The 26415-nt window shown below is 38.3% G+C and overlaps 1 protein-coding gene across 2 annotated transcripts in view; it reads left to right on the top strand.

The window, feature by feature from the left end:
* The window catches only part of GABRB2 (gamma-aminobutyric acid type A receptor subunit beta2), a 290248-nt gene that overhangs the window by 92748 nt on the left and 171085 nt on the right, over positions 1-26415 (top strand). For both annotated transcript variants that reach the window (XM_075209876.1, XM_075209877.1), the window contains exon 4: positions 20183-20403. In XM_075209876.1, the coding sequence (XP_075065977.1) occupies positions 20183-20403 (221 nt within the window). The remainder of the gene's footprint in view (positions 1-20182; positions 20404-26415) is intronic.

A 26415-nucleotide genomic window follows, 5' to 3' on the forward strand; every position in this document is an offset into this window, starting at 1 on the left:
AGTGCTTTCACAAACTTTCCAGTTATGTTTTCCTGTATGGCAAGTTTATCACATGTAATACATGTGGCAAACTTTATAAAAATCAACCCATAACCATAGGAATCTATGTATACAACATGTTTCAAAATTACATGCACATGCAAACTTCATTTACATATGCAATGCATGCAGTAAAATTTACATTCTCATTGTATATATCACACATATGAAATATACTACAAAATACAGTTCTAGATAGGTTCCATTATAGCAACAGTGCTGCTGTTCACTTTGCTTGAATTGGCCAGGCATTATTTCTGTTTTATGTCGGATTATATAAAGTATATGTAATCTCTCTAAGGTCATTGTTGAGCCTGAGGACAATGAGTTCTTAAATGTATCTGGTTTTCCAGTGGATGGTGTCATCAACTGCTCAATTCAGAGGCGGACAACTTGTGGCTCTCCAGCTGCTGTTTTATTTTGTAATTACAAGTCGCAGCATGTCTCATCATAGAGACATGGGACTTTTAGTTCCACAACAGCTTGAGAGCCATGTGCTCCCTATCTCTGGTTTGGATGATCCATTAAAGTTTCAGTGTATCAAGATGTAAAGAAATAGTTGGTTTCGGTAATCAATATATAGTAGGGAACATTTACTGTATGTTTTCTGGAAAAAAAGCTTTTCTACCCATAGTAGTCCGTCAGAACCTTGACAGACCTTTTATTGCATACTCTGTGCACCACATTTCATTAGTGTAGCATTTACTTAGTAAGATAAGATTGTATTTTGTAGCTAACTGAGAGCTGTCATGAGAGAGTTCTTCATCTTTATTTAGCCTTGACTTTAAAACTAAAACATCAGTACAAAAGAAGCTGAGCAACAACCAATACGGAAAAGTTAAAATAAATAAGACACGTTTAATGACATGTAAATGTGAAGAGTTGTCAATTATCTTCATGAAGTTTAACCTTTCTGTAAAATGATTTCATCTCAACATGTGATTATCCAATCACACTTGCTGATATATTTGTCTGCAGTGGGAAGAAAATAGCTCATTTGATTCTTCTGAAATGTGAAAGGATCATCACAATGCCTAGAGTTATGACGTTTGGTCATAAGCCTGGTATGTGAACAAAAATAACTTGATATATGGCTTCATATAGAAGATCTAAAAAATCTCTTTAAAGGGACATTGTACACTAGTTACAAATTGTTGACTTTATTAAGCTATTATTTTCTGCTCGTTCACATTTATTAACTTGAAAGGAACCATGCCTCATGTGGGGAATTATTATAAAAAATGATCAAACACTTGTAGGATTTTACCAAGTGAAATAGGAAAGAGGGGATAACTAATAATAATGGTGCAGTATGCCACGACTCCTGCCTGGCTCGCCATGGAATAGGATGTGTATCTTGGGTCTTTTCCTGTTTTTAACATTTAAATATAACATTATCAATGTAACAATTACATCAATATTTACTTTACTAAGACACAGTTACCTTTATGTATCTCTGTCACAACCTATAAATGTTCTGCTACATAAACCCCTTACTATACAATTAAGAATAGTTGTCCATAAGCCACGTGAAACAACCAAATTACAAACTGTCCTCACAATGACTACTTTAGACTAACAAACAAATATAAAGAAATAGTCACCGCTCCATCTCACAATACATAATCCACACCACAGAGGATATATATTTCCCTTGCCTTAACAACAAGCAAGCCCTTTTCCATTATAATATATCTGTATAAATTCATAAATGTCCTAGCAGCAAAACATATTATTGGGTACTAAGACACAGGACTAAAAAGTCTAATTTACACAACATATATGGAGAAATCAGATAGTCACACTGATGGGTTCCCAGAACGCATATAATTAGTACATCTACAGTATACAGATATATTCCACTGAAACACTTTTTACATATTCTATAACAGAAAAAAGCCCCACAAGTTAAGGACAGGTGTAGATCAATCTGTATTATTGAACTACCCAGAATGTTGCAACATTTTAGCCTCCAATATAGGCTTCATTCCTAAGGTATACATCTTGCCATCCAAAATGGTCACAGGAAAATATCTGTCTACCATGTCAGAATTACATTTTAATTAAGGATGAAGCAAACTGACTACACAAAAGATGCTTAGTCTGCAACTGTATTTGTCCACAGCTAGCTTTGTAGTGTTTCTACATACTAAAAATATCACCCAGCTTTGTGTATAGAGATAGCTTTAAACAGTGCTGAGAGGAAGTTAATGCATCACCCAGCTTTGTCTGTAGAGATAGCTCTAAAACAATGCTGGGAGGAAGTTAATGCTTATTAATTAACTTTGAACAGAAATGTGCTAGTTTCATTGAGGAAACACTTTGTTCCTGCCTAACCATCGCAAAGCATTCAAAACAGGGTGTAGAAGGCTAAACTGCCCCTAGAAAGCAAAATAATGCATATTCTATTATTTTTCACAGGCTCCTACCTGATCCCAGTCTGCACATATTTATTGCTAATATACATACCAAGGTGAGATTTGTATACACACTTTTACAACAATAACTTTTCATTTTACCAAGAAATGACATTTAAACAAAGCCTCTCTCAGACACATGAGTTCCATTGTTTTCCTGTAGTTTTACTGTACAGTAAGTGTTAGATTACTGTTATACTGGCAACAATTATTCCAATGATTATAATAATTGGCAACAATTATTTTCTGATTTTACTGTGAACAGGGGAATTAGAAATATTATGTAAGCTCTTTTTATTTGTATGCCCATTTTTTGCAGTGATTAGCAGGACTAGCCACAGCCTAGAGCTACACACATTTTACAACCCGGTGTGAGGATTCTTACCTTCTCCACGCTCCTGTTCTGTCAGCCGCACGGCACTTCCGGGTTCGCGGCAGGTCCGGTCACATGACTCCTCGGTGGGGATGGTCACATGATTCCGCGGTGGGGAGATTGAAATTCCTACCTGTGTAAAAGAGAGGCTCTGACGCTAAACCCATGTATTGACTACAGGGGTCTTAATGGTATTACTATAAAGAATAAATATCCCTTACCCCTAATCTCAGAACTTTTTTGACAGAATTAAAAGAGCTTCTGTCTTCTTCAAGTTGGATCCATGGGGTGCCTATAACTTAATCCAGATCAAAAAGGGGGATGAATGGAAAAAAAACTTTTAATACGCATGACGGCCGTTTCGAGTATTTGGTGATGCGCTTCGGGTTACGCAACACTCTGGCAGTTTTCCAACATTTTATGAATGAGACCTTCCAGGACATGCTTTATCGTTTTGTAGTCATTTACATAGATGACATCCTCATTTACTCTTCTGATCTTAAGTCCCATTGGGAACATGTATCTACTGTTCTGACTCGCCTTCGGCAGAATCAGTTATTCTGCAAATATCAAAAATGTGTCTTTGAATGTGAACGTCTGCCCTTCTTGGGTTATATAATTTCTGGCTCTGGTCTCCAGATGGATCCCGCAAACTTCAAGCAATCTTAGATTGGCCTCAGCCTATCGGCCTTAAAGCAATTCAGTGATGCTTAGGATTTGCTAATTTCTATAGACATTTCATTCGGGGGTTCTCTTCTCTAGTGGCACCTATCACTGCTCTGACTAAACGGTCTGCCAATTCCAAAGTTTGGTCGCCAGAAGCAGTTAGATCATTCACATCACTAAAAAACCTGATACCTCTCGCCCTTTTCAGTTAGAAGTTGATGTTTCCTCCGTTGGAGTTGAGGCGGTCTTATCTCAAAGGTCCCCCATGGGGAAAATCCTGCCCTGCGGATTCTTCTCATGGAAATTGTCTTCTGCGGAGAGGAACTATGGCATAGAAGACCGTGAATTATTTGCTATAAAAGTAGCGTTGGAATAGTGGAGACTTCTTTTGTAGGGTGCTTCTTTTCCGGTAATCATCTATACCGACCATAAAAATTTGTTATATTTACAGTCTGCTACCTGCCTGAACTCTCGACAAGCCAGATGGTCCTTGTTCTTCTCACAATTTAACTGTATAACCTTCAGACCAGGATCTAAAACCAAAAAATATGATGCTCTTTCATGTTCTTTCGACTCTTCTGATCTAGAGGAACAAGAGAAACAGAACAAGGTAAAACCTATTCTGAATCCTGAATGTATTTTTGCCACTACTCCCAATGACCTAGTGATCCCCAGCGGAAAGACGTTCATACCATCTCATCTTCGTGGTAAACTTCTTAAATGTGCTCATGCTTCCCATTTTTCTGGTCATGCTGGAATCAAAAAGACCAAAGAATTAATCACCCGAAGTTATTGGTATCCATCCTTATCCTCTGATGTTCAACAGTACATCTCCTTCTGTACTACCTGTGTGTAAAGTAAAATTCCCAGACAGCATCCATATGGGTATCTTCACCCTTTATCTGTTCCAGATCACCTCTGGAGTCATCTATCAATGAATTTTATCACGGACCTTCCATTATCCAAAGGGTACTCTGTGGTCTGGGTAGTCGCTGACCGTTTCTCACGAGCAACCCACTTTATACCTTTGAAAAGCTTACCCACTGCTTCTTTCTTGGCTCAACTCTTAATAAAAGAGATCTCCTGTTCTACATGATGACCGGATGAAATTATATTCGATCGCGGTACCCAGTTCGTTTCTAAATTCTGGATGGCCTTTTTTCATCTTTATGGAATCAAGTTAAAATTCACCTTCACCTATCATCCCCAAACCAACGGCCTCACGGAAAGGACCAATCAAGAACCGGAGAAAATTTTAAAATATTATATTTCACCTTCTCATGACAACTGGGTAGACTTATTACCCTGGCCTGAATTCGCCCATAATAATTTATCTCATGAGTCCACTTCTGTTTCTCCCTTCTATATTCTTCAAGGATTTCACCCGAAACTTCCTCCGTTCAAAGACCTTTCTCCCTCTGGAGTCCCGGCAGTTGATTCTCTATTTCAAGATTTCTCCTCCCTTTCATCTCTCGCCAAAAAAAATTGACTCAAGCCTCCCTCTCCAGTAAAATAGTCTTTAATAAGTGAAGATGTCCTACTCCCTTACTCAGTCCTGGTGATAAGAATTGGCTGTCCACATGGAATCTCTGGCTCCAGGTTCCTTTCAGAAAGTTTTCACCCCGGTTTATTAGTCTATTTAGAATCTTGGAAATGATAAATCCTGTAGCCTTCAGACTGGACCTTCCTCCCAATTTGAAGATTCCTAACGTCTTCCATGTTTCCCTGCTCAAACCGGTGGTCATTAATAAATTTTCCCCCTGGACCAGAGATCACCCTGCTGTTTCTGTTCAAAATCAGGAATTTGAGGTTAATCAGATTATGAATTCTCGTATTTCCAGAGGAACCCTTCAATTCTTAGTTGATTGAAAGGGCTATGGCCCTGAGGAACTCTCCTGGGTTTCGGCTCGAGATCCCCATGATCCTGATCTCCTCAAACGTTTCCACAGAAAATTTCCTGACAAACCTTTTAGGGTGTCCAGGGTCCTCCCCTAAGAAGGGGGGTATGTACAGTGTAGAGTCTTACCTTCTCCATGCTCCTGTTCTGTAAGCCACACAGTGGGGCCAGTCACATGTCTCTTTGGCAGCGATGGTCACATGATCAAGTGGTGGGGGAGTTTGAAAATCCTTCCTGTGTAAAAGAGAGGCTCTGATGCTAATCCTGTGTCAGAGCAACAGGTTGCTTACCTTTTGACTCCAGTGAGTTCTGTTTCTCCTTGTGATTCTACAGTCTGCTGATTCCATCCTATGTTCCAGACCTGCTGTAAAACTCTCCTCGGATCTCCCTTCTGCTGTTCAGCCATCTGACCTGTGTACTGAACCTGGCTACCCTTCTGATTATTCTCTTGCTCCATCCCTGTGTGAAATCGGCCATCTGAATCGTGTACCATATCCGGCTAGTTTTCTGACCACTCCTTCTGGAATTCCTCTCTGCAGAGTGTTAGCTGTACTGTGCATCTCTCCACTCCAGCATCTCCTAAGGTACTACCTTTGATTATTTGCTTTGTGCCATTTCTCCTATCGCTCTCACGTCTAGGGACCGACCAAGGGCTGCAAGCTGCAGTCTCCTAGCGGCTAAACCCATCCCACCATGCGGTGGTTCTTGGAGAAGACCAGGGGACTGTTAGACTCTGTGCCTTGCTTGGCCTATGTAAATATAGACTGAGAGACCACTCTTGAGCATAACACCCGGAGTTACTATATGGATTAAAGTATCAGTAAATAAGCAAATGGTTAGTATTGTTGCTTCAATTTCACAGTAGCTAATCTGATCTTCTACAATTACCATCATAGGAATTTAAAAAAATGCTGCTGATGAGCAAAGGTACATGGAATTTTACACAAGAGGGTAGATTAACTCCAGTAACAGAGAAGGCCCAAAACACCAGCATTTTTAGCATATATGATCAGATTGTGCACATATGCAAGTGCAAAACCATGCAAATAAATGTGGGAGGAACTACAGAAATAGCACGGAAATGCATATCTCAACAATAAACTGTATTTAGTCAGAAAGCCCAGTATATGCACTCTAAAAAATGCTAGTTTGAACACTGTCTGGGCTCTGGAGTTTGGAATCCACCCTAAAGGATTGAAAAGATATCCAACTACACCCATCTGCAGCTCAGTGGAAAGCTCAGTAGACAACTTAGACAGAAGCTGTGGTATGTTTGGCTAGGGCAGGAAGACTGAGACAGAGGACCATTTGGAAACAGACAAGATGTATGTCCCATGAAAGTTAGGTCCCACCAGTTTATGAGAGTCCTGTATTAGAGAGAGAAGTTGCAGGGCTAGACATAGGACCAGTTGGAGACTGAAAGGGAGGGTGTCCTGTCTCATAAGAGCTAGATTCCACCAGACTTAAGAGGGTCCTGCATTTGTGAGAGAGAAACTCAAGTCTGCTACAGTGGCCAGTTGAAGATAGGAGGATGTCCTGTACCTGAAGAGCTGGAACCAAACCAAGTGACCACAGTGGTGGGCTGAGGTGGGAACCTCAGTAGTAAAAGGACAGTGTATTAAGCCACTACAGTGAAAGTGTCAAATGACCTAGTTGCTCACTTGATAAAGATGGGTGAAAAAGTGAGTTACCATCTATCTGTCTATAAATATATATTTCATGTAGCATCATTGCTACTCAGTATTCTAACAGTCAGCTATGAAACAATAGTCTTAGAATTTGATGTTCGATGAGCTCATATTGGAATATGTTTTAGACAAGCTTGTGAAAATGTACATGTGTAAAACAGAAGGCAATGGTGCTCCTGGATCAGTCAGTATTTAAAAACAGGGATGGTTTAAGAACAATAGTAACATGACATGTGTGAATGTTTTATGTTTGTGTGCAAAAGGGCTGGTCACTTAAATCAGCCTACATAGTTCGTAAAGTTTATAGAAATTAGGTAAAAGAAGCTACACAAGCTAGCCTACAAATGCCAACAGTTCTAAAGAGGAACTGAATATGAAATGTATCCATGAAAATGTCACCATGGCACAGGAATCCTTAAACTTTACAAGAGATAGATAAGGATCATGAAGGGGCATTAAAACTGACCAATGCAGTCAAATGATTAAATGAACCAGCTGTATAAAAGGAAAAATGATGAAATGTTAGATTGGATTCTCACAGACTTGTAAGCTCAAGAAAGAAAGGGTACATTATCTTGTTCATTGATGATTACTCAATGTGCACCTTTCTCTACCTATTTCACAGCAAGGATGAATTAACAGATAAAATTGAAGAATATCTTCCCTGTAAGAGATACTGCAAAAAAACAAACATGCTTTGTACAGATAATGATAAGAGTACACAAGCCACAAGACACAAGCTATCCTCAGGAAACATAGAATTATTTTTTTTTCAGACAACTGTACCACACAGTGCAGAATGAATGAATCACAGTCTCTGTGAAAGTGGAAGATATGCCAACCACACGCTGGGAAGAATTCGTTTTTAGAATCTGCTATCTTAAAAACTACACTGGCAAAGGCTACTGAGAAATCTCAATTTGAACTGAGAAACTGTAGATAACCTGCCTTGTAGCTTATTACAATACTTGGATAGTCTATGTACATGTTCTAAAAGAAAATTTACAGACACTGGGTACAGATTTCTACACCAAGCCAACAAAATGGTAGCCATCAGCAAGAGGGTGGTAATTGATGAAAGGGAAACCAACTGGTGCTCTCTGGGGGTGCTGTGTGTCTGAATATGCGTAGGTGTGCCTAAATTTCTACCAAAGCACATGGGTTTGTGGAGAAAGGTGGTGACATTTGTAGAGGTGAAAATGTTTGCCTGGGCGATGGGAGCAGTTGGACAATGTTCCTGACTAAGTGCAATGTTCCTTGTGCCCAGTTTTGAGGAGCAGTGCAAAAATGAGTTTTCATTTTCCTGAGTGGAATTATTGAAATTAGATAATTGGAAATAGAGGGCACATTTAGGCGTATAGCAATTTCCACTCAAAAGGATTTTTTCACTAGCTGTGGAATTTATTAGCATGCATACAGCATTCATTAGAATAGCCTGTAAATATGCCATTCCAACATGACAAAGTTATGTATTTAGCATTTTTTCACTGTTTTGGAAACAACAGAGTTAATTTGGAGTCACATACTTGTGTGTATAGTGCATGCTCGATTTAATGCAGCTGAAAGGGGTGTGACAGCACCCAAAATTGGCATTCTTTGGAGCACGGCCTATTTTGTCCCGAATTTCCAATCAGGAATTTTACATGATATCCCTGACATGTGGTGGTAAAATATTCCCATAGTAGTGTCACTGTAATATTGCTGCTAATTGTCTGCAGACCTTGCTGCTTTCAGGTAAAAATAAAAACTGAGGAATGAGGTAAACATGAAGGAAATTAAAAGCTATCCTCTGGGGTTAAAAGTTTAACTTGGGGGAGGTGGATCCCCATCTGATGTCACAGGGGAGGGCTAGGTGTAGACTAGAAGATTGATGAGCGGAGAGTAAATCATTCTCTGGAGTTCAGGACGTTGCCCACCCACCCTTCCTGGTTGGCTGAACTCCGGTCTGTTTGTCTAGTTCCTGTTATGTCTGGCTTTGGCTTGTGCAGATCCTGGATGGCATGTTGCTGGAAAATGCAGTGCAGACAACGGCTAGTGGTTGGGGCACACATTACGGTAGTGGGCACTCCGAACCCACCTCTCTTCGATGAGTTGGCTACAGTCTTGATACCACCTCTGTGGGTCGGCTTTGGTTGCTTTCCTTTGAGCACAGAAGGGTTGTGGGTTCTGTAGTGCCCAGGATTGAAGGTTCCGGTGAGGTAGATATGTGTGCCCTGGGTGTGTTTAGGTTGTCTGCCCCCCGTTTCTGGATATCCCATGGTTAATGCTGAGATATCCTGGCTGCCTGACAGATGTCGTACTGACTGCTCGTTTCTCCACCACCATATTTGGTTGAAAATATTATGTCTTATGTCAATTATTCAAAGAAGTTAAAATAAGTATTAAGAGGTTAAAGTGAAGTGAGGGATAACAGCCATTAAGCATTTTATGGGTTAGGAGGTCATCTGGAAGTCTAACAAGCTTTGTGTTTGCCGTGGTACTTCCTTAGACTTAAGAACACTGAGGAATTGCCATTGCACAGATGAATCTAGTTAGGCTTCGTGCCAACCCACTGTTATTATTGATACTTTTTTGTTACCATTGCTAATAAAAATACTGTTTCAATAGTATCCCTGTTATTTTTTACATTGCTTTTGGTGCTGGAGAAGTCACAGCAGCTTTCTACACCACAAACCTGGAATCAATAGCCAGGAGGAGCTGAGGATCATTTCACCACAGACACAGAAGGAGATATATCATTTACAGAGGACTGCTGCTGCCCTATAGTCAAAAGTATGTAGGCTAAGGAAGCAATAAGCATTTACAGAGGATACTGAAGTACATTAATTTATGCTATATTATGCTGTGGTATACATCATCCTAATTAATATAATTGTCTGGGAGCGATGTTGGATAGTTAAGCATTGGGATAGTGAAGTAGATTACTCAGTTACAGAAGCTTACAAATAGCTTGCTAGCCTCTGATCTATAGACAACTACAGTTTTGTTATTTTGTCAACTTTTCTTAAAAAAAACCTTCATTTTGTGCAGGACAAAAATACAAAGCAACCAATAAGACATTTGCTTTCATTGTCTAAATTACACTAGATTTATTGAAGCTAGTGTATGATTGGTTGTTATGGATTACTGAACATAACATAACTTTGTCAGTAAATGAGAGATGATTATAAAGGAGGAGATACTTATCGTGAGGGAGTTGCTTGAAGAGGGGGTCATTTACTTATTTTCCAGTTTTTGTGGTTTGGCCCCTGGAGGTACTGTTCTTTGGGAGGTTATGGAGGGTATTCCACATTTACATAGCTAACTCTTTGCCCAATTCAGAACAGATTTATATAAATATGCAGGATTTTACGCATGGGTAGAGAACAAGTTTTTTTTAGAACAATTTCTCAGATTCTTTCACAGCAAATGGCTTAAATAAATACAAATTACATTATAAGGCATCACTATAACCAGCAGATTCTTAGGTGGAAATCTACCAATGTGTTGGTAATTACATTATATTGTATCTACTTAAGGCTCAGGCTGATCTTGTCCTTTGAATGAATCCAGCACTCAGCTTACAGAATGAAAATAATAATAATGGTAATGGAAAAAGCTTTTATATAATCTCAGGTAAATCATATAAACAAGTTGATTATTATAAGCCCAGCAAACTACCTGTGATTACCATTGAGCAGCCTCTAAACACATTACACACAATGAAATGAAACAATTGTCTGTTATGTGTTTAAACTTCAATGGCAAAACTGGAGAAAAATATTAATCATAGTCATTAAATGTTGTAAGTCACTGAATATCAATGTTGTAAAAATGATTGCAATAAATGACCCAGATTGGATCTGCTATAGACTGATAAAAAAATCACCAGTAACAAAACATTTTGACTATTGATTCTCCCAACAATAGATTGCAGGTTTGTGCATCCACAGTGGTTCATAAACCACACAAATGAGATATATGACTATCATTATTCACTTGTTACATTCCATGGCTGGACTAGATGTGTATGTTATCAGTGTTCTGGGAATCGCTGCCACTCAGGGAAATATTATCCCCATAATCTGGGATCACATATTACAGCTTTTGGGACAAGCACATCATGTAATCAAGACAAAACACATTGCTGACAACTTTTGGGTCATTACATGGTGGAGAGTTGGGTGTGGTAGTTGTTAAAGCTTGTTAGTGTTTCTAAAAATAAAATGCAAATTCTAAAATTGTGGGATGTGGTATTTGGGACAGTTTTATATATAAAAAAAAATAATATAATATAAAAAGTATAATTAATGACATGATTGCAAATAATTCATCTTAGACAAGCTGTTGGTTTCTCACATGTACCCCTAAGTCGTCAAGTTAGCCATCTGTAGCTTTTGACTGTTTAGGTTGTTTTGCATTGAATATGAGCATTTGTGTTTATGCATTTATCTGCACAATACAGAAAAGATGTTGGCTTGTGTGCCTATGGTGATTAGATCAAATGAGGCTAAAATTATTTCCAGTATTTGGACCTATCAATGCTGCTAATGTTAGTAGGTGGATGGACCTTTAGGGTACATAAGGAGTTCCCAAAGCTATAGTTAGAGTAGCCACCTTTGCTTACACTTTTGAGGGAGCACAGGTAGATTGAATATGTGGGGCTTAGGGTCTTTGGTTTCTTGTCTATAGTCTTTGGGAGTACTGAACACTGCAGAGTTGGTAGATCTATTACAAATTCTGATACTTTATTCTCTTTTTGGTTGCACTTGTCCATAGACCCAGAACTAAAACAACTGCTATGCTCATGATACCCTATAGTGCCTATTCACATTGTATGCTATGTATCCATATGCCAATAATGTATATAAACGCCCCTGATGCATAATCTAAGCTGGGCACTTATATGTGGATATTTAGTAGATATTTCTAGTTTTCAATGGAATGGATGGAATGGAAATGCTGTGCAATGAGTTCATTGCATAGTGCCACAGATTTAGGAAGTGTCTCATAACTGGTGAGCTGGCAATGCTGACAATGCATTACAAAATAGAGGTAGTAAAACATGCAGCCCTACACCCATGTAATATATTGGGGCCACAATTGACCCCCTCAGTCCAAATGAGGTTGCTAACACTGCAATTGCTAAAGCACATGTACTGCACTCTGTGCAATTATGTGATATGAATAAATGTTATTTGCTTTTATATGCTGGTCTCTGTTCAACTTCATATTAACTATGATACATTTCTATTTGCGGTACATTTCTTTCCTTACTTTTTATTTATAATTAATATTTCTTGAGCTATACGCTACTGTGGATATTAGAAAAACAATCCGGTCAAGTCAATAAAGTTACAGCTTCACCAAGTGCTTAAATGTGCAAAATATTTGGTTACCTAGGCTGAATTCCTCCCCACATGTCGACAGTGGGCAATGTTTGTCCACAAAAGCTGGCTAGCAAAAAAAGCTCCCATGGTTCTATAACAATAGGAGGCCAATTGTAGCATGTAAAAGCACCTTTAGTAGATTACAAAAATTCTCCCAAAATAACACACACAAATCCAGATATGCTCTCTTTGTGTGTCACAACCTGCTGATGAGATAGCTATCATACAGAAATAAGTAATAGCAGTGGGGTTACAGTGAAATGCTGAACGTGAGTATGATAGTCTTCCAATGGTCCAGGGACTGATGTGAATGATTACACATGCTCTGTTAAGAATTGCATAATATCAATGGCACTATAGAAAGAAATAATAATAACTTATTTTGGAGCATGATTAAGTGTTGAGAATAAGGAGCCATTGGGACTGTTTTTATTTCATGTTTCCCATTTGGGTTTTGTGTGCTATGCAATTTGCTCTGTTAATTGCATCCATGCATCTATTATTCTGATTATCTGTACACATCGTTCTTATCTGTATATACTTATGTAATTATGTTGTATGTTCCAGTCACCTTTGTACGACACTGCAAAAACATTGTGGCACCTTTTAAATAATAATAATAATAATAATAATAATAATAATAATATTAATAATAATAATACTTTTCAGTGTCTTATTGCAATGGAAGAGTTACACTTATAAATGCACTTTTCTTTAGAAAGAGCACAAGGATGGTGCAAAAGATGTCCCATTGGAAGAGTAGGCGAACCCTCCTTATCTCCCCTCCCTCTGAATAAGTGTAAAAATCTAGCAGCTTTGCAGAAGGAAAGAGGGTTAGTGTCTGTCTGTAAATATGTTGTTCCTAAACACAAAAATATAAATATGCGCATGTCGGTGCAATTTCTGCACCTAGCTAGGAACACAATAAACCCCCCTGCTCTTCCCATAAGCAGGTATGCAGCAGGTATGCAGCTTTTTTACACTACAATCAATGCCAATTTGAAGACCTAGGTCATGAATTTACTCATATAGGAGCTCATTTATCGGACGCAATGTGCTTCTAAGACGCGTAGGAGTGAGAGTTTGCCGCAGCTTGGTAGGGTATTGCAAGTAGCATGCAACCCAGTTTTAGCCCTTTTTTGACGTCTGTTGCATCTGAGCCTCATTGCGTCTAGGATTTACTTACGGGGTCACACCTTCACAATTCCTCGTTACGCCCTTTCCCGAGTAGTGACCCGTAAGCTGTCGCAAGTGTTAATTGCGTCCAAGATGCAAGCGGATATGGTACTTGCTGGACATGCGTGATAGTGTTTTTTGGGTCGATGCGCCTAAAACGGACTTTGTGGTCCGACTCTAAATGAGGCCCATAATCCGGCTATATAGTACCAAAATCTACATTTGATAGCACATAATGACATTTATTGCAGCTTCCTAAAGACCTTTTGTATGTTTGCTATTGGCATTTAAAGCTCCCTTATGAAACTCATTTAGTTGCCATTTGCACCTGATGCTCTCAAATTTGGTTATATATTTCTTAGAAACTAATCACAAAAAAGTGCTGATTAGCATTTTATAAACCTTTTAATTTCGAGAGGCTACAACAAGTTATGCTGCTCATCTGACCATTTCTTTTCTCAGAACATATCACTAGTATGGTCCAAAGACCTAAATGAATATCCCCTCATAAAGAGTCCAACTGAAGCACATCTAGAGAGAACCTCTGATACAGACAAGATTGTAATCCTACTGAGAGTGTTTTATCTCCACAGTCAGCGCAACATGGTTAAGTAAGAACCTAATGATTTGTTCCAAAGATATGACACAGTCATGGTTGAAAACCACAGCTGTGAGCTATTCACTTGCTTCAGCTCATTCTTACCAGGCTGACTTTGTTATGTTACTTTTTAAAAAGGAAACTATTGACTAAATATAACAGTATAAATACTGCATATAAAAAAAATCAATTTTAAAAACACAAAGTAGTCACGTTGTTTTTCCTTTTAAACAGTAAATAAAGAGGACAATAATAATAAAGAGACTATGGGCCTGATTCATTGAGAAACGTAAAGCAAAAAAATTGGTAACTTTGAACCTTCACCCGCTCCCTCTGAAATGCACAACTGGGGCCTGATACATTAAGGAACTTAAATTAAGAAGTTTCTTATTTAAGTCTCCTGGACAAAACCATGTTACAATGCAAGGGGTGAAAATTAGTTTTCTGTTTTGCACATAAGTTAAATACTGACTTTTTTTTCATGTAGCACACAAATAGCAACTTTAAATTTCAGTGTTCACATGAAAAAACAGTCAGTATTTAACCTATGTGCAAAACAGAAAACTAATTTTCACCCCTTGCATTGTAACATGCTTTTTTTCAGGAGACTTAAATAAGAAACTTCTTAATTTAAGTTCCTTAATGAATCAGGCATCTAATCATTATTATTATCTTTTATTTATGAGGCGCCACAAAGGGTACACAGCGCCGTACATAGAGGTTCGGCTTACAGTACAGGATGATAATACATGGCATATAAGGTAGTACAAACAAAGTGCTGTAAGAGCAAACTGCAAAAAATATAGACAAAGTGAAAAATGTATAAACAGGTATCAATTTAGCAGAGAGGAGTGCACAGGGCAAGGAGGTAAAAGTGAATTCTGATGTACAGATAGGAAAGGTGAATTCCGATGTAAAGATAGGAAGGGAAGGAGAGAGGTGGGGGAGTGAATAAAGGGATGCTCCTGTGCCCTGTGCCCTGTAGAGTGGGCAACATTTACAGGATCAGGGCAGAGGTGAGAAGAGGAGGCACAGGAGAGGACGAAAGGTCTGGGCAGGAGTCAAGTAACGAAATGGAGAGAAGAGGCGGAGGGCTAAGGACAAAGGAACAAGGAACAAGAGGAGTAGGACACAAAGAAAGAAGGCCCTGCTCAATGGAGCTTACAATCTAACACAGTGTTTCTCAACTTCAGTCCTCAGGACCCCCTAGCAGTACATGTTTTCAATATCTCCTTGCTGGAGCACAGGTGTATTCATTACTGACTGACACAGTGTAGCAGGTGGTATATATATTTCACGGGTCACCTGGCAATCCTGCACTGTTAGTGGGTCCTGAGGACTGGAGTTGAGAAACACTGATCTAACATATGTAGTTTATTGTTTCTTGCAAATACACCCTACTATCAGGTGCTAACTATGGATAAAGGGCAACATTTTGAAGAAGCCCCATTCCCTTCTCTCCTGCTCACACAACACATCATTGTTACAGCCATGATTATTAGCCAAGGGCTTTCTGCGCTTATCTGCAGTTCTACTGCACATAACCAGCAACGTGAGCTCTAAGTTCCTAATGCACGAACACTGTGAATGCTGAATGCTTGTGTGTTAGGCATTCATGCTATGTGCAGGAAAACACTTTGTTATAGTACAGAGTTCCCTAGACTAAGATATATGTGCATGCAAATCTGCTGCTAGCCACAGTGACCTGAATCTCACAGTGCCCTGAGCAGCCACATTGGCTGCTATATCTAATGTTACTCCCCTGCACACTTTATTATAAATCTCTCTTGCCACCAATAACATTATATTTTCACTCTGCCCTAATTGGACACTGTTTTGGAATATGTGTTTGTCAGGAAATGAACAAATGATAAAGTACAGTAATTTGATTTGTTAATAAACAATAGTCCAGTAACCAAGTTATTTTCAGTGTTACATTTGCATTTACACAGGGCCAACCTGTTTTTATTCTGTGGTAATGCAATTTGAAGTAGTATGTTAAATTGGCATAAACTGTATTTTGTTTCAATTGCGTTATTCAGATTACATTAACTGAAACTCATTGGCAGCAAGTTTATGCTGCTGTGATTATAATTATTGTATTATTACTATTTAAATGAAGGGAATCCAAGAAGCCTGAGCCCTTGAGTAGGATGTACTGCAATCAATGATGAAAAAGTGCTGGTGATTTACTAACGAAGTACAAAAGTACAAATTAGTCACCAATCACCAATTAGCTTTAAAAGATGTAGTGCAAGATAGATAAATAAAACGCATTGTTAATGGTTATTGCACATTTGAACGTCTATCTTCCAACCAGTAAAAAAAAAGTACCAGGGCCCTGATTCATCTTTGGACACAAGTCCAGTTGCGTGCCGTATTTTGCGTGAAATGCTCTGCAGATGCTCAGAAACAGACTTTATACCGCTGAATGCAAGTGCATGCAATTCAAGTTCGAATGCAAATGACACTTCCAACAACCTACGATTTGAAGGGTGGAAGTAGGGGCCCATGCACGTAGGCAGTGTACAGTTCGTGTGTGCCAAGGTTGAGTGTACGCACATTAGTCCGATTCAAGCCTTGGGCATCTCTCAGGTACGTGATTTTTAACCGTTTCACTTGCACCAGCTACAAGGCCAGTGTAAGTGCCGATTGATAGTGACGAAGGACGCGAATGCATGCCAGAACATGTGTTGGCAATTAAGAGCAACTGCAAAAATGCATTTTATGTACAGTGTGCTTTGAAATAGAGATGTGTTCTACATGAGATATGTATTTCATGTAAAAAAAAATTAAAAAGCAAAATAATGTTTTTAATTGTGTTTTTTATTAATGATTATAGTATTAACAGGTGTTAATGTATTGAAAAGAAAACCTGTGCGTCCTGATGAGACTTTATATTGCACATATGCATTGTGCGTATCCTGCTGTGTGTATTTTTTGTCTGCATATGACTTGTGCCATATAGATAGAGTATACTGATACCTGTATTCAAATGGCAATGTTTTTTTAGATCTGCTTTACTTACAGGGCATAGAGGCATGCAATTTCCTTGTCCACAAATTGCGTTCACTTTTCATTCCTTGATGAATCAGGCCCCAGAAGTTTAATAGTACAATAGTAGTAGTAGTAGCCAAAATGTCCATAAACTCTGTGCAATTAGCTTTTCTCAGAATTAAAAGAAAATTGTCAGTGAAGTGATGGAGGGCCAGAGTCATTAAGGAGAGCAAGGCAAAAATGGAGCACATTTGTTCCTGGACAAACAAGTTACAGTGCAAGGGGTGCAAATTAGTGTTTTTTATTTTGCATGCAAGTTAAATCCTGGCTACTTTTTCCTGTAGCACAGAAATACTTGATAGCTTTATTTTTACACTGAAATTTAAAGTTGACCTTCGAGATGCCCTACCCCAACTATACCTCTGTCTCTAAAGTTTAAATTTACCTCCCCATCCAATGCAACATGGTTTTGCCAAGGTACAAAGTTATTCCTTTTTTTTTTGCTTCGCTCTCCTTAGTGACTCAGACCCAGAGACTTAATTCACCTATCAAATGCACAAAAATTTCACTTTTTTCTAGCCCTAACTAGAAGTTAATTGTAATAGCTGCCTCTCATTTTATACGTTACAGGTCAAGTTCCCTGTGTTTTAATTGATGAAAGCCCTGGTATTAAATTTTAGGGCCAATGTTGTGGAGGGTCAGGGTGGATGGGTGTGGCGGTAACAAGTTGATTGACTCTTGTTGTTTCACTGTTAATTGATTATGCCAGTGTGTACTGAAACATACTTCTGGGCAGATCTATGTAAGAACATTACACACTCTGGGTCATCTTTGATAAACTACAATCCACCACCAAGATATGTTACTGAACTTAATATGGCATTTTATTTTGCATTTTAAATTATCCACAATTATTAATTTATGAAGTTCATAAGCAATATAACATAGAGAGAGTTGCAGTATACAGTATACAGAATTTAAGGAATTGTCATGTTTAGTTGGTCAATTAAAAAGAGCTAAGCTATAATATTTTAGATTATCCCTGGAAAATAAGGACAGTTGTCTAGTATGGCTGATATAGTAGTAAGTAGGATAAGACACTTATTAATATGTCAATTAGTCCACCAGTATATTCCAATAAAATAGATGGTGAATTGATGGTGAATGTGTTCTCCTAAAGAGAGAGTTGTTCAGTAAAAATTAACAAAGGAAAGGAAGAATTTTTTCATTACAATAATTGGATGTAGTTTGCAAGGGTCAGCATATTTATAGAAATATTCAACTATCTGGTTGTGCTTTATCTCTACAGCTGTGAATGGTCTAATAAAATGTAGTACTTAGCCTAGTGTGCCAGTTATGACTAGGTAATATTTAACAGATCCAATTAACATTTCTTCATTCACCTATCAAACCTAGCAATATATATATGATTTTCTATGAAATCTAATAGTAAACTACCAAATGCACTGTGTAATGTTGGCTCTTTAGGAGAGGGGTATATGAATCTGAAGTAGAATCTCCTATATGAAATATCTGCTCTTACGCTTGCACATTACCTAATATATACAAAGATGTGCATACAATTGGGGGCAGGCTGAGCAGGAGAGCATGTAGAAATCTACCCATTGGGCTGAACCTGAAATTTTTGACTGGCCCACCAGTGGCTGCATAGTTCATGGTTCCAATTACTAACTTCTGTCTTAGTCAGTTGATAGTTTGTAGAATGCTGATTGGTGGGTGGTTCTGGCCATTAATATCACACTGATTTGGCCATGGCTGGAACTACCCAGCAATCAGAAAAAAGAAGCTATCTACTGGGTATGACTCTATACCAGAACAATCAAACCTGTTCTCCGACACTACAGAAGACAGCATGGAACCAAAGGAGTGGTAAATAATTCATTTGGGCCATCTGAGACTTGATTTTGTCACCAAAAGAGATTGTGGGGGTGGCTCTGCATTATAAATCCACCAGAAGTCTGGGATGTTTAGCCTAAAGCTACCATAATTCTGAGGTCTATATTGTAAACTCACCAGAAAAACTGAGGTCTGAATACTAAAGCCACCATAGGTATGGGTTCTGTATAGTTAAGCCACCAGCGACTTGGGGTGGTCTGCATTATAAAGACACAAGGGGGTAAATGTATCAAGCTGAGAGTTTTACGGCGAGTTTGAAAAACCAATCAGATTCCAGCTATCATTTATTTAGTACTTTCTACAAAATGATAGCTAGAATGTGATTGGTTGCTATAGGCAACATCTCTAGTTTTCAAACCCGCCGGAAAACTCTCAGCTTGGTACATTTACCCCAATATTGGGGAATATTGCATTGTAAAGCCACCAGTGATTTGACGTCTATTTTTTACAGGGTTGGCAATGAATAGTAGTCACTAGTTATTGTGTTTTGACTAGTGGTCCATGTCTTGTATATAGTTCAATAGGCTGGTCTCTGTATTGTGTATAGGTCATGCAATGATCTCCATACTTTATATGAGTCGGTGCATAGATGTTACTAAAATGCTCTGTGTTGTAAACAGTACTAGTCAGAGGAGGCTGTTTGACATAACAATGTTTCACATATTTCATTGGCTATATAAAGCCACATCTACCTCAAACAAACTTCACACCTAGAGCTGCATTAATATTCCATTCTCTGTGTAGTAAAAGCTTTCCCTGTTCCCTGTTACAGTAACTATTTATGTAATAATATAATACATGATTGTGAAAATATAATTTATTACTGATAGACCACCGTGAACTGTCTCCCAAACGCACAGTAATGGAATCATTGTTGAATTTTTTTAAAAAATGCTGAAATAGTCTATAAGAAAGCTAAATAATGAATGTATAATAAAGTCACGTTACCCCTGAAATGGAATAATACAGTCAAAATGTATTAAAATAGACCATAAAGTTTTTTTTTTATTGAAATTATTCATTGTCTGCATCTTTCTTCTTTCAGGACTACACACTGACAATGTACTTTCAGCAGGCATGGAGGGATAAAAGGCTTTCATATTCAGTGATTCCTTTAAATTTGACCTTGGACAATAGAGTGGCAGATCAGCTTTGGGTTCCTGATACATACTTTCTAAATGACAAGAAATCCTTTGTTCATGGTGTTACAGTTAAGAACAGAATGATTCGTCTTCATCCTGACGGCACCGTGCTGTATGGTCTCAGGTCAGTCTGCAACAAATACTCTTACTTCATTAAATGGTAAAAGTTTTCGGCATATTGTGTTGATTATTATTCATAATATCCGTTTGCATATCATGTACGTCATGTTAGACGTTGCAAAGTATTGTATTGTGAGAAATCGCCGATTTTTTTTGTGGGATTCCATTATAGATTGTTTAAAACTGTCATAGATAAATATAAAAAAATATTGTGACAGTGGATTCTAAAAATGGAAAATGTTGATGTTTAGGACCATGACAGCATTTTAAGGGTATATTTGCATTAAGGAAATAATTTAAATATTCTGATGGGCATTTAACGGACATCTGGGGAGTATATTGATCCCACCTTCTTAAAAGGAAAACTGGAGGTGTGGCCCATGGCAACCAATCAAATTCTAGCTCTTATTTTCTAGAATGTATTAAATAAATAATAGCTAGAATCTGATTTGTTGCTATGGGCAACATCTCCACTTTTACTTTTTTGAAGGTTTGCTGAATCTAGTGGGATGCAAAATTTATTGTTGGGTGCAAGAAAGCACCCATATAACTTGCAGTGATTTGTTTATTTTTTTCTGGAAATTGATTTTAAGTGAGTACAAATAATGTGAATCGGCCTTAAAAAGATTGACTTGTCTGTACATAGTCAAAACTTAAGGGCAAGATGTTTTAACTTCTTGTGGTGGTCCAGTTGCAAGCTTGGTCTTCGGAGCTGTCTGAATTGATTACCTAATAATTTGTTCAAACAAATACAATTTGTGTGTGATGTGCATTACTTGGCTACTAATGATGGCCAGCAGAAATGTATGCATGTGCAAACGCTAAGGTTGCTTCATTTTTTTAGGCAATGTGAACATCTGTAAAATATATGTGACCAATGGGGAAACAGTAGCACAAACACATACCTCGGGGTACATGTATCAAGCTGCGAGTTTCCAGCTGGTTTGCAAAGTAGAGATGTTGCCAAAAGCAACCTATCAGATTCTAGCTTTCATTTTGTAGAATGTACAAAATAAATAATAACTAGAATCTGATTGGTTGCTATTGCCAACATCTCCACTTTTCAAACGCTCCAGAAACTCGCAGCTTGCATTTACCCCCTAGACTGATTCATGGTTATGTCAGTGCAGTCCATAAACAGTATATAATGCTTCGTAGGAGATTGTTTTGGGGCAATGCACCTGTTGCACTAAATTATTGAGATGAATTTTCATATTTAGCTACAGCCTTGCACTGTGAACCAATTCACACAGGACCTGATACATTAAGGCACGCAAAACAAATTTAAATTGTGTTTTTTTTAAAAAAAAAACACATGTAAATTGGGCATATACATGGCCATATTCAACAAGGAGCGGATCTGAAGATACGTACAATTCATATGTCGAAAATAAAGTCCCAAAAGAACACACAGAAGAAAAAATAATAATGGAACCTGTTAATATAATTTAGACATTAATATAATTTGGACAATAAAAAAAGAATGTCTGTTTTTTTCTCTCCCATAAAATACATTTATTAGGATGTTATGAATAACTACTATACATAAAATACATTTATTAGGATGTTATGAATAACTACTATACATAAAATACAATTTTACAGTTGCTCCTGATTGCAAACACATGTTCTAGCATACATAGACAGTCGTGATCACTAGTAATCGGCCCTTTCACCCAACCTGTAGGTGGTGCAATGGATACAACAGAAAAACATGTACCTTTGAGATGCCCAAAGCTTGCTGCGTGCGCTCGAGCATGGCACGCCATTGCTGCATATTGAACACGTGCAGTCGTCCAGTCCCCTCACTATTTCGGCTATGAAAACATAGGTTGTAGTCAGGGTCTTTGGCGCTCAAAAATTAATTGGATGTTGCTGTGTTCAGTTGAGTTTGGTTCTGGCCATGCGCAGAGTGATTTTACGCAAAATAAAGCACGTGTTGGCATTTACGCTCCTTAATGAATCAGGCCCACAATGTTCTACTCATGTGTCCCCCATAACTTCAAAATAATTAGATAGTTGGTTGATGCTCAAAACACCCTTAACAGTTATTTAGCTTATCTCAGGTTATTTAAATTGGAAAAAAGTGGATAAACACATGTTTAAATTCACCATGGTAGAAGCTGTAGATATATTAAACATATTTTAACCTCATTAACAGCTTAAGTCTTGAAGCCTTTGGAGGCTAAAGTCAAACAGAACTCTGAACAGTCCTCATTTAAGCAAAGTTATCTTCATTGATTGTGATAATGGAATGCATATACTCTACATTTCAAGTCTATTTTCCATTAGTACAACTACTTTGCCTTTAGTACATTGATTGGCAGTGTAATGTTTAATGTTGTTTAATTTCATGTGTTACATGCATTTAATTTAATCTCTTCTAAGCAGCACATTTTTGGTTAGTTTAGTTTCCATAAATTTTATTGGACCTAATGTATTATAAGCTCTGATTTTGCACTAGATGGTCCACCAAGCCCATATCAAGATGCACACCTACCCTGAAAGATGCCTAGTCTCACATGTGTCTTAAATTAAGTTGACCGTGAGAGTGAGGGGACTGACTTTAATACATGCGACAATTTTATGTGTTTGAAGATTTTAAGCTACACAGGAAGTCTCGGGTGCGCTGGTGCAAATCCTGGTACATTGCACCACTAAAGAGGATTTTGTGCTGGTTCTCACTTGTCTTTGTAATACATGTCCATTGTGGTTTAAGTATAGTGCGTTAGTTGCATTAAAAGGTCATATGGCTAAAAATAAAAATGACACTAGGAACATTTATGTAATTTGCTTCTTTAGATTGTTGGTTAATCTAAGTTCATATTTAATATATGGGTATGTTATACTTCATCTAAAAAGCTCCAAAATAACAGAAAGAAAAGCATGTTCTCCCCTCTGCACAGCCAGACCCACAAACCTTAAATCTTATAAAAAAAATGAAGACCAGGAGACATATTTGGCAAAAAGATGTCACAGATTTAATGATCTGACATAATGGCAAAGAAAGCACAAGCATACCCAGTGGCGCACGCAGGGGGGGTTCCTGAGTCTCCAGAAACCCCCCCATGCGCTAACTAAGTGGCCGCTATAGCTGCACTGTCCTATACAGCAGCCACGGCGCTGTCAAAGAAGTGTATACAGCACCGCCGCGGACGCTTCTTAGACAGCGCCACGGCTGCTGTATAGGACAGCGCTGAAGAAGCTCTCGCTGGGGGTGTTTTTTTTTTGGGGGTTCGGGGGGAAACCCCCCCCCACCCCCGACAATCCTCCGTTCGCTCCTGATACCATCAGCTCTGACCAAAACAACAAATAAACCATTGGCAGCCATACACCCCAGGCACTACCAGAACATAAAGAACTTTCCCTGGCAAAGGTGTTGTCACAACCACAGACACACTTTGAAGGAAAGTGCTCCACAGCCATCTCTTGCGCCAACCAAGGCTGTTGACTGCAGTGCTTTCCCCCCTCTCTGTGCCCTGACTGAAAATATAAATGTTAGTGTACAACAAATAATATATGATAAACATCAAAAACACAATAAAGCTGTGGTTGTGTGCAAATTCACCAAGCCAAGAGGAAGTGATCACAGACTCACTCAGAGGGGCATATTCAATTGTTCAAATATCCCGCGGCATTAAAACTATTACCGTTATTAGGGTAATAGTAAGCTTGATTTTAGCTTGTGGCTCAGGGAGCTTCGAGCTGAAATCCAGCGAGAAAACCACCATAATAATGATATTTACGCGCACTATTACCGTAATAACGGTAATAGTGTGTGTCGCAAGATTTTTGGCGCTTTCACTAACAATTCAATGTGCCCCATATAGTGATGACTAATTGTGACAGCTCACTCTAACTCTTCTAGTCCCGGCTGTTGCCTAGTAGCCAGGCGCTTACTTCATTTCTGAGCGCTGCAGCTTGCAAATGTCATGTAACTGTGGTTGCCATTGTAGTAATATGACTCTTTAAATCATTACTAACTGACAAAAGAAAAAAATGTAATGAAAAACAAACCATTCAGTAAACCATAGTGATGTATGATAAAAACACACACATGATTGTTCATGGGACTGCAGCTTTAAGTTGGAAGATTTTAATTCAGTCACTAGCCGAGTGCAAGGGATTTGCAGTTTAACAACAGCTGGAAATTTGAGGGTTGCGGGCCCCTGTCACAAGTTTAAAATATGCATAATTTCAATCGCGGGGAAGTCTACCAGCTGATACTTTTAGCATAAATCAAGTCATTCTTCACCGGTCACAGTAATAACTGATAAATAAGTGTACTAACTCTCCATTTGTTTTTCTGCAACGTATTATATTTCTCTCTGTTTCAAAGCAATTCCACTGTATTGTATTCATGGTTACTTGATTTTTAATTTCATTTTTGTTTAATGGAAAGATTTTTTGTCAAGTCTCAGCTTGTAATCAAACTAAAAGCGCACGATCGAGTTCTGCATAACATAATAATAAAACCGACATAAATACTAAAATAAAACATCAATAGATTTACAAACTTAAAAATTGTAATATCTTATAAAATATATGCAATTTCCCAGGACCAGAAATATCATTTAGTAATTTGAACAAGTAAGTTTATGTCCTTTATAACCAGCCAATTTTTATGTGTTTTTTTTTACGTGTCACTGGGAAAAATGTTCTATTTTTTAGTCTATCCAAGCAAATTGTCAATTGCCCCCCCCCCTTATTTTGCAGCAATTACAAGCATGTACTATTATTCCAACATATAATAGTAAATAATAAAATAATAATCAGCATGTCATACCTAGCAATGCCCAAATAATACCTATTGAAGAACTGCATTCATACTAAGTAATAATCAGCACATACAGTAGCCACAGTTGTTCATTTACTAATCTGCATTCCTATGTGTAATTACAGTACGATAGTTAATTTTCCTTTTGGGGTAGTGCAGAAGCTGCATCTGTAACTACAAAGACTAGCATATAACATGCTTTAAGGATCAGCAAAGTATAAAGACCATTGTAAGTCAATAATATATATATCCCTAAGTCCTTCATAGAGCATAGCATTATATCCATTAAAGAAATATGAAGAAAAATGAAGGAAGGAAGTTAACAAGCCAGGGAATGCCGGCGGAATACGGCAAGCCTGGAAGCAGGTCACCGCACTTACCAGTGCCTCCCGCTAGCGCACATTTCTTTTATCGCTGCCAACATGTCACCTTAAGCTCTGAGTCCCTACTCTGTGGATAACAGAGAAGGTATCAGAACAAATGTGGGGTATGGGGAGTGGCACAGGAGCAGTGAATGCATTAACATGCTTGCGCGGTAGGGTGCCAAAGGAACTTTAGGACGTACGCACCAACTCTGGGCAGTTGTGCCCAGAGCTCACAGCACTGGCGTGAGTCCAGGATCAGAAGTCTGAAAAGTTAAACGCAGTACTAAATCAGCACAGCTTTTAGTAACAAGTAAATTTCAGGGTACCAAAGTTTTCTTTTTTTTTTTTAACATGAAATACATTTAGCAGGTTGCTATTAATGCCTACTGTACATAAAATGCATTTTTACATTTGTTCCTGATGGCAAACACATGTTCTAGCATGCAGTCATATCTGTCATCTCTATCACTCGGTACTTACACCTGCCCTGCAGCTGGTGCAAGTGATATGACTGAAAATCACATAACTCAGAGATAGCCAGAGCTTGAATCGGACAGATGTGCATGTGCTTGAACTTAGCACACCCTTACTGTACATTGATTACATACATACCACCTGTGGAAACTGTCTATTTTCAAACTGAGCCGCAAGTAGGAGATTCCTATTTTGGATTGACGTTATTGCTCCCTGTAGGCAAGGAATCCTGAAAATAATCTTAATTGTGCCTAGCATAATTAAATGTATATCCCAGACATAGTTACTGTTAAGTTACCTATCTGTGCTGGCTAAGAGCAAACTTGGGGGATTGTGACTTCTACCTCTTTGCATGTTCTCTCTTATTTGTGGTCCTCTCCATCTCACAGTGACATCATAA

This window comes from Mixophyes fleayi, chromosome 4 (genome assembly GCF_038048845.1).
Source record: "Mixophyes fleayi isolate aMixFle1 chromosome 4, aMixFle1.hap1, whole genome shotgun sequence".
In the NCBI taxonomy this organism is placed as follows: Eukaryota; Metazoa; Chordata; class Amphibia; order Anura; family Limnodynastidae; genus Mixophyes; species Mixophyes fleayi.